General features: G+C 35.1%; 1 protein-coding gene across 1 annotated transcript; it reads left to right on the top strand.

Moving 5' to 3' along the window:
* Positions 1–1027: 1027 nt before the first annotated feature.
* Positions 1028–6341, top strand: LOC104420254 (bifunctional aspartate aminotransferase and glutamate/aspartate-prephenate aminotransferase). The gene is given in 14 exon segments (XM_039302213.1): positions 1028–1426; positions 1681–1841; positions 1844–1917; positions 2001–2094; positions 2235–2338; positions 4564–4688; positions 4690–4757; positions 4760–4809; positions 4903–5016; positions 5147–5230; positions 5554–5653; positions 5656–5723; positions 5814–5927; positions 6019–6341. Coding segments are annotated over 14 exon segments (1440 nt in total). The 5' UTR covers positions 1028–1283; the 3' UTR covers positions 6160–6341.
* Positions 6342–9457: the final 3116 nt, after the last annotated feature.

Below are 9457 nucleotides of genomic sequence, written 5' to 3'. Positions count from 1 at the left end.
AAGGATCTTGAAGTCAAATGTACCCTTTCAATTCTTGTAGACATGCTTTTAAAGTCGAATGGCTTCCTTACAATGATCTTGTTAAGACAGGTAGAAATGCTTTCAAAGTCAAATGTGCACCTTCAACTCTTAAAGTAACACGAATTCCCAAAATACGTGTCAATCTATCCAAGCAGGTGCAAAAAGCTTTTTGAAAGGAAACCATGTATTTTAAATGTAATTAAGAATAAATTGATTTTCCTTACAATCTTTGAGCAAATTCTCGTAAATTTGTATTGAAAAATGAAATTGAGGAATTCACAATCATCAACGTAGTCTATGGAAATAAAGTAAACAATTTGTAGATAAAAATAACATTTATTTACTCTGATATATGATTGGTGTTTACTCAAATTACAATAATGGAGAACAAGTTTTGAAGAAAACAAACATGAAGGAAGCACTGAAATGTAATGGGTGTGGGAGAAATGGCCAGAGTAAAAGAAGAAGAAGAAGAAGAAGAAGAAGAAAGGTAATAAATATTCTTAAATCAAGAGTAGGACCTACAAGAGATAATGTGTTCAGATCAATATGATATAAGATGTCAGAAGCCAATAATGGAGTGGAAATAGCGGAAGCCTTAATTATATTCTATTACTATTCTAGGACCAAACGCAACCTTCTTTGAATAATAATTTTTCTAAGTCTACTTCTCAATGGTAACCCAGCACTTTCATCAACTTACCATTTTCAAATTACCTGCAAAAGAGTGCTTGTGTTCAAGAGCTCACCGTAGTCTCCTGGGGAATGGCGGTACGATTATCCTAGCCGGGTTCCTAGTTATGATGCGCATTTTACTAGGAAAAAAAGTAGTTGAGTGCTTGCCCATCCCATGAATAAATAATTAACCGAATCACCTCGGGCTTGAACTTTTCACAAAGCACAACAAAAAAACGTCATTCCGTAAACATAATTTTAAAATATGCCGCCGCTTGAAAAGGTTGAGAACTCCTCACAGAAGTCCCCCAATTTCATAATCTGCATAGTCGGCTCCTCTGCAGAGCAAACTGATCGCTTGCTCAGCGTGTAAACAGAACCAGAACTAAGTATTGGATGTATTTTCGGCAAAGATCCAGTAAATAATTTGGTGGCAAATTGTAAGTAATAAACTTATGGTTCGCTTTCCCACCAACTACTCCTAATTCTTTATGAGTGAAGACGATTAAAATGGTGCATTTCCTTCAAATTTAAAAACAAATCCACTAGCTGCGCCGGCAAGCTCAAGCTGAACCCACTGTTCTCCCATGGCTGCTAGTGCTGGTGCTCCCTGTGGGATCGGCTTTTCACAGCCTCATGCTCATCTGAAGCAGCTATCTCTTGGGTTTAGCCGTTCGATTTCAAGCAGTGCTTCTAAGTTTGTTTCCTTCCCTTCCAATTTCTCCCTCAGGTACCTCTAGTTCATTCTTTTGCATGTCATTTTGGCTGGGATATTTCAAGTTTTGATTCTGGGTTTGTGTAGAAATGCAATCATCTTCTGTTATATTTCGAAGTTGATTTGATCCTCGTGTTGTAAGATTGTGGTTGGTTCTGGATCTCCTCCTGCGAATATGAATATGCGTTCGCTCTTGAAAACTTTTGCCTTGCCGTATTTGAGTTGGGGGTCGTTCAGTTTCACTGCTGATGATCCTTGTCACTTGCCAGAGCTGTAGATAACACTAAGGAATTCAAGTCCCCTGGAATAACTCCAATCGTGAAAGCACAAGGTGGTCCGGGACATATGGACATCGACCTCACTCTGAGTCCAAGAGTGAATGCTGTGAAGCCTTCGAAAACATTGGCCATCATTGACCAGGCGACTGCTCTTTTAAAGCTGGTGTACCTGTTATTTCCTTAGCAATTGGAGAACCTGATTTTGATACACCTTCTGTCATAGCAGATGTAAGAATTTTCAGGTCCTTCATCATCTGATATCTATAAGACCAAGTGAATTGATATTAGCTTCTTTCTCTTAAATTCCTAAGGCTGGATTTAATGCTATTCGGGAAGGTTATACAAGATATACACCAAATGCCGGCACATTGGAACTCCGCACAGCGATCTGTCAGCGGTTAAAAGGTTTTTCTCTTTGTTACTCAGTTCATTACCATCTAAGAGGACTGATCAATGGGTTGACATCAAGTCCTAAGGAAGAAATTTAGTTCTGACAATTTCTGGTTCTTCCTTTGCTTATTTGTGTTTTCTTTATCTGTTTTTAGAGGAGAATGGGATCTCATATACACCGGATCTGATTCTTGTTAGTAATGGTGCCAAACAGAGCATTTTTCAGGCAGTTTTGGTGGTCTGTTCTCCGGGAGATGAGGTGTGCCCATTGCTTAAGAAAATCATGCCAAGGAAATTTCTTTGATTATGATAGATTTTCCGTTATTTCCAGTTTTAATTCCAATTCCCCAAGCCATAAACGTTGAAGGGGGCATTATAGGAATCTATTGATATATTTGAACAGTTGGAGTAAAATAGCAGTTGAGAGCAGCTTTAAGCCACTTGTTGTTTCATGCGAAGTCTTCTGACGGGTGACTTGACTTTGCATATGTGAAGGTGTGATGAGTGATGACATCTTGGTTATATAGTCCTAGTATTTATTAATGAATCTAACTGAAGAAATAATTCCCCACTTTTGTTATTGAATGTTGTAGTTGAATTTGTGAAAATAACACTTACCGTCCTTAAATTATGGCTTGATGTGCAATATCATCTTTAAACTCTCAATTCATTAAATAAAGTTTTTAAGCAATTTCTAAATGTTCAATTTAGTTTCTAAATTTTCAATCCAATCCCTCAACTTTACAATGTCAAATCAATCTTTTGAACTATTCGCAAGTTTATGTAATTACACTTTTACACAAATTTTTATTATGTTTTCATTTCAATCCATTTCCTATATCAATAAAAAAAAAAAAAAAATGTTTATCTTTTTACTACCTTTGTACTTTTTGGTTTTTCTAAATATTACGACAGTTCCATTTTAAATATATTTTAACTTTGATCTCTATGATAGTGAAAATAGGTTCTCATCTTGAGTTATATTATATTGATATTCATAATTTTTAAGAAAAAAATCATAAGGAATTCTAGCAATGCTATTAACTTTATTAATGTAAGTCTCGAAACTAGTTTTTTGGATAAAATTTTCAAGTTTTTGTATTTCTTGTTCTCTTAACTAAATTCAGTCAAATTTGTAACTTTGAAATTCAGAACAACGGGAAATTCAACCCGATACAAATACTAATGAAATTCTACTTATAATAAAATAGAGTTTCATTAACCAAAATATAATTAAATGAAACTATTATAATATTTATGAATACCATAAAGGTAAAAAAGTCACACAAAGATAGCATTTTCGGCTTATTTAGGAAATGGATGGAAATGAAAAAGTATCATTAAATTAGGGCAATAGTGTAATTATGAAAACTTGTGAATATTACTGAATGACTTATTTGGCTTTGTTACGGATAGTTGAGGGATTAAATTCAACAAATTAAAGGTTTAGGATTAGAGTGAACATTTATGAGTAATTTAAGGACCACATTAAACAAATTAAGTGTTTCAATGATGAAATTGAACATTTGCTAAAATTCAAGGACTGTTGATGTCATTTTCATAGTGGATTATAAACTCTTTGTCTTGAGTCTCGCTCGTCATCTATACGTCCTCTTGAAGACAGACAATCAGATCTCAACCTATGATTGAGCATGTCATGAATGATTGGACATGGAAGTCTACTGCATGCTTTAGGCATGGGATTTGGCATGCTTTACTTCTAATATCGTTGCAGTTCTATGAGAACTCTAAGATGATGTCGGGTCTTCGTTTACGGATAGAAACTATATTCCAGAAGGAAGTGCAGTTGGAGCCTTGGCGTAGATCTCTTTGCTGTGGTGCAGCGAGTAATGAATTCATATATACTTCCATTTTGAAATTGCAATGCAAGGTGATGAAAAAGGATAGAAGCAATGGCTATATCTTCATAGTAAGAAAAGGCGTGTAAACTATGAAGTTTCAAAAGTTGAATATGGTGGGAGTTCAATCTTATTTATTCATCAAGTGAATTTAGAGCAAAATGGCGGATACATATCTTGTATCAGTTAGGCATCAGAACCCTTACTTTCAATCATCCAGTCTAGGCAGCTACGCATTTAGTTTGATCCAATGCACATGTATTCTGTTACTCTTATTCTTCTGCAACGCTTGGCTTTTTGCTTGGTATTTTGCCTGTCAATTTTGGACTTGCCACCATTATTTTTCCTTATGAAGTTTCCATCGCTATCGTCTTGGCCAATGCATTGGTTTCATCAGCCTTTCTCCTTAAATCCCGTTGATCATTATAACCAGTTCTTTCATAGTTGGTTATGGTTAAATCATTTGGTTGCATCGTTATTTTTGTTCTTTTTCTTACACCTGTACTTTCGCACTTGCATAACATTTTCTTTCATAATGCTTCTTGGAGGAACTTTAAGTGCTGTTCTTCGAATCATGGTTTTGTGTTTTTCCCTTGTGTATTTACGGACCAGATTCTTGTCCCAGGTTATAATTCCAGCTCCCTGTTGGGTGAGTTACCCTGAAATGGCAAGGCTTGCTGAAGCCACCCCTGTAATTGTTCCAACAAGCATCTCTGAGAATTTCTTGATGGACCATAAGCTTCTTGATGCCGCTTACTGAGAAATCCAGGCTTCTGATTCTTTGTTCTCCGTCAAATCCCTCAGGGTCTGTGTACCCCAAAAATTGCTTGAAGAGATTGCTAAGATTGTCGCAAAGCATCCCAGGCTTCTGGTACAAGAAGTAGATTGAGATTTCCTTCGTGCTCCTTACGTATGTCAGATTGACTTGACAGGTTATGGAAAAATTCCATGGCAAACATTTCAGGTACTGTCTGATGAAACATATAAACACATCACGTATGCCCCAGCTACGCATACAAGTTTTGCATCTTTGCCAGGCATGTGGGAGAGGACACTCACTGTCAACGGGTTTTCTAAGGTAATTCGATGCCTCTCCTTCTCAAGAAGTATTCGCATCCTAAATTTCAATTTCATGAAATTTATCTGTCATTTAGTTTTGCTTCTTTGCTAGAGTATATTCTAATTTTAAGATGTTGGAAAATCTGTAGGCCTTTGCAATGACTGGCTGGAGGCTTGGTTATCTTTCTGGTCCGAGACACTTCGTTTCAGCTTGTGCAAAGATCCAGAGCCAGGTATAGCGCAACATTAAATTTAATCGCGCAACTGATGAAGCTTCCAATGGAGGTTGCCTAGAGTTGACTGAAATTAAACTCGGTACAGAAGAAATTTTATGTCAATGAAAGAAACTTAAATCAGGGAGACAGAGCATTGGTTTCTGATGCCCAATAAGTTGAAGTAGACTAAATATTGGATGAAGCAAGTTATTAAGATGGTGTCCGGCATGTGTAGACAACCTGTCGAAGTGATTGCTTTCTGATTCGATTTCCCGAGTACTGTGTCTGGCACTATATATCAGCATTGGCCAACTGGCTGAATTTGTTTGGCGTTGTTGCAGCTTACTTCAGGTGCCAGTAGCGTAGCTCAGAAGGCCGCATTTGCTGCTCTGTCGATGGGAAATGCTGGAGGTGAAACTATCGCAACTATGGTAAAAGCTTTTAGGAACGACGAGATTTCTTGGTTAAAAGCTTTGGAGAACTGGAGGGTGTGAAGATATCAGAACCTCAGGTACTAATTCAGGGATTGACGCGGTATACAAACTAATGATTCTCATTTGGTCTTCCTGCAATTTCGAATTCCACATGCTTCTATATGCAGGGAGCCTTCCATATTTTCATCGACTTCAGTTGTTACTATGGAGCTGAGGTCGAAGGCTTTGGTGTAATCAATGGCTCGGAGTCACTTTGCCACTACCTGCTTGACTCGGCCCGGGTATGCATCATTGAAGTGCTTGTTTATCTTCCTCTATAGATGCAGGAGAAAAACAAAAACTCTTGCAGATTCTCAATGCTATCTTGTGTAGGTTGTTTTGGTCCCAGGGGTTGCATTTGGGGATGACACTTGCATCCGCATCTCTTATGCCGCTTCCCTCGCGACTCTACGAGAGGCTTTTGGGAGGATTAAGAAAGCACTTGTCGCGCTGAGACCCGCTGCCTCGGTTTGATGGTCACAATGTTGCCGCAGCATCGGGGACACCTTACACCAATTAGCTGCTGCTATTCTACTTCCTATCATACTTATTTGTTTGGATAGACTCTGTCATGGTCATTTGTTTGTGTTTGTCTCCCTTGTTTTGTTAATCATCATCGGCAAAGATAAGAGCAATGATCAGATACAGATTTAAGATATATTTGGTCTTATGTGTATAATCGCATTTCATTCCAAAGGAAAATGTCAATGTGGATTGTTATTTCATTGATTTTGGTTGGGAGCAGCCTAACATGTTCAGGAGTCAATTTGAAATATCCCGATAGTTGCTCATTAAGAATACCCTAATAGGAAGGAGTTCTATTATGGTAGGATGCTGAAAAGAAAAAAAATCAAACAATTAGGGAGGATTCCTAGGTCTACAACTATAAACAAAAAGGCTTGGGTGGAGATTTCTTAGTGCATCAGAAAATACTCTAGAGAGATTTGAAGAGTCTTCAACAATACATGTAAAACCGAGACATTTTGAGAGTTCATTAAATGAGGACATGTTATGTGACAGTTGTGAAGATTTATTACGAGAGGAATACCGTCAGAGTATTGATTCTAATCATTTAATTATACTAGAGCAGTTCCTAAATTAGTGTCCCAAGTTTTTTTTATCTTCTTCTATTTTGTCTACTGTGTTTTATATATATATTTGCAAAGAGAATATACGGCTGCATATTACGTGATTTGGCAATTAGAATTCCGCTACAATTGATTGCAATAACTTAATTTACACCAGTACAATTCCATTTCATCTCACAACAAATTTAAGCTCATTTTCTCGAAAGAGACCAAATTTTTGACCGTTTGTTTGTTATTTCTATATTTTCAATTATTTTCGTTTTTATTTTTCATTTTTATTTTTATGGTACAACGTTTTATTTTTCTTTTCAAGCGTGACCCACATGCTATTTTGCCCCTTCCCCTTCTGCGTGAAGTTTCCAAATAAAGTGTAGATCCAGCATAGTCTGAAGAGGCAAGGAGCCCTCAAAGGGAACCGGCAAGGGGAAAAAAACTGCTGTAAATTAAGTTATTGCAATCAATTGTGAAGATTTATTACGGCTGCATATTACGTGATTTACCACAAACTTGTGACAAATTTAATCTTTATTATTTTTCATTAAATTTTATTGTCAACTTGCTAAATTAGATTACACGCGACAATTGACTAACATACCGGTTTTGGACAGTTATACCATTTTGTGTTTTTTTTGTGGTATTAATCCATTTTAATGGAGGGTATACTTGTCACAAATATATTAATTTGAGGTTTTTGGTGATCAAACAAATTAGTTTGGAATAAATTTGTTACAAGTATATTAGTTTATGATTTTTGCAATCATTTGGGGTACTTATCACAAGTATATCGGTTTGAGGTTTTTCGTGATCAAAAAAATAATTTGGAGTAAATTTGCTACATATGTATCAATTTGCAATTTTTAGGATATTAACCTATTGAGTTTTGAAATTGATTAGACGAGACAATTTCAAGAAAGGCATTCATCTATCGGAAGCCAACAATTGACGATAGAGTCAAATCCATCATTAGTATGTAACATTTTACTATTTTTTTTTTTATTCTCCGGGTGATACTTTAAACTTGAATTTCTAAAACTTATTACAAGAGTGTAATGGAGTATTAAATTTTCAAAAAGTGTAATCAAATTTAAAATTTGTCAATAAAAGTGTAATTAAATCCTAAAATTTTGAAAAAGTACAATCAAGTCCTAAAATGTTATGAAAATGTAATCAAATCCAAAATTTTTCGAAAAGTATAATCAACAAAAGGACTTAATTTGATTAATTTAACAAATTTTGAGACCTGATTGCATCTCTTGAAATTTTTAGGACTCAATTGCACTTCTTAATAAGTTTTTGGACTTAATTACACATTTTGAAATTTTTAGGACTTAATTGCACTTTCATAATAAGTTTTAGAACTTTCAAAACACTTATCTCTTAAAAATATAATGGACTTTTCAATATGACGTAAGGAACATAAAAGGCAAAATTGACATGTGGATTTGTATCTAGTCCCATGCTTTTAGTGTCAAAACATTTTTTTCATATCAGTTAAGTGACACTTTATAAAATAAATAAAAAAATGTATACTTAAGTGCCAACTCTAATCTAGATCGCTGGATATCCGACATGACCATATTTTATTAGTTTCTCAATCTTATGTGACTCGTCGGCATATCTAGTCAATATATAACCCATAAACAATGTTGTGTAAACAAGTTAATGAGTGATTATTTGAGTGCTAAAATTGTAGATATGAATCGTTTGCATGTCAATTATTATTAAAAGTGATTATTTAAGTGACACTTGTTATTAAAAATGATCACTTCAATGCTAATTATAATTAAAAAATAATCATTTTAATGTCAATCTCAATTAAAAGTGATCATCGTGTCACATCGTTTTAAACATCCACGTCAACTAGATTTTTAAAAATTATGCCAAGTCATATTAAAATTTTGAGTATAAATGTTACGTAATTAATTTGGCAAAAATTTATCACTAGATGCACTTAAATGACCATTTTTCTTTGATTTAACACTCAAATGAGTCGGCAACAACTTTTGGCAACAACTTTTGGCATTTGCAATGTCTTTCTCTCCTTTTATCTATCTAATAAATGATGATAGCCAAAGCGAAATTGTTATCTCACTTTTGATTTCTAACTATGTCTACAACAAAATTGAGGATTCTTTCCTAAATGGTCTTTTCAACATAAGTGATAAGAGAGAGAGAAGAGAGAGAGAGAGAGAGAGAGAGATTCGAACCATTTTTAGATTTTTTTTCATCTTGAAAGTGACATACGGTGACATTAAAAAAATAATTAGAATGCAACTTATAGGCGATGAGGAGTATTAGTATAATCTCATGTCGCTTATAAGCGTGATTATAATTTGTATTATGTACAAATATTTAACCAAGGAGACTAAGATAACTGTACTATCATTTCCGGGGTATGATGGTGAATTCTTGACCACAAGCGCTCTTTTGCAGTTAACCTGCAATCGATAAGTTCATGAAAGTGCTGGATGACCATTGAGAAGTAGATCTAGGAAAAATACTCTATTAAAGGAAGGGTAACGCAACGTAATGAGACAATTCCACTGCCTGTGTCGGGTAAGTATTGAGCAGGGGAAAATTTGTTAAAAAAATCATAAACCTATTATATTTTTGTCAATTTGATCATAATTTTTTAATTTTGCCAATTGAGTTATAAGCATTTTCACATTTTACTAGTTGAGTCT

Source organism: Eucalyptus grandis, chromosome 9 (assembly GCF_016545825.1).
Source record: "Eucalyptus grandis isolate ANBG69807.140 chromosome 9, ASM1654582v1, whole genome shotgun sequence".
NCBI lineage: Eukaryota > Viridiplantae > Streptophyta > Magnoliopsida > Myrtales > Myrtaceae > Eucalyptus > Eucalyptus grandis.
This window is presented reverse-complemented; position numbering and strand designations above follow the sequence as displayed.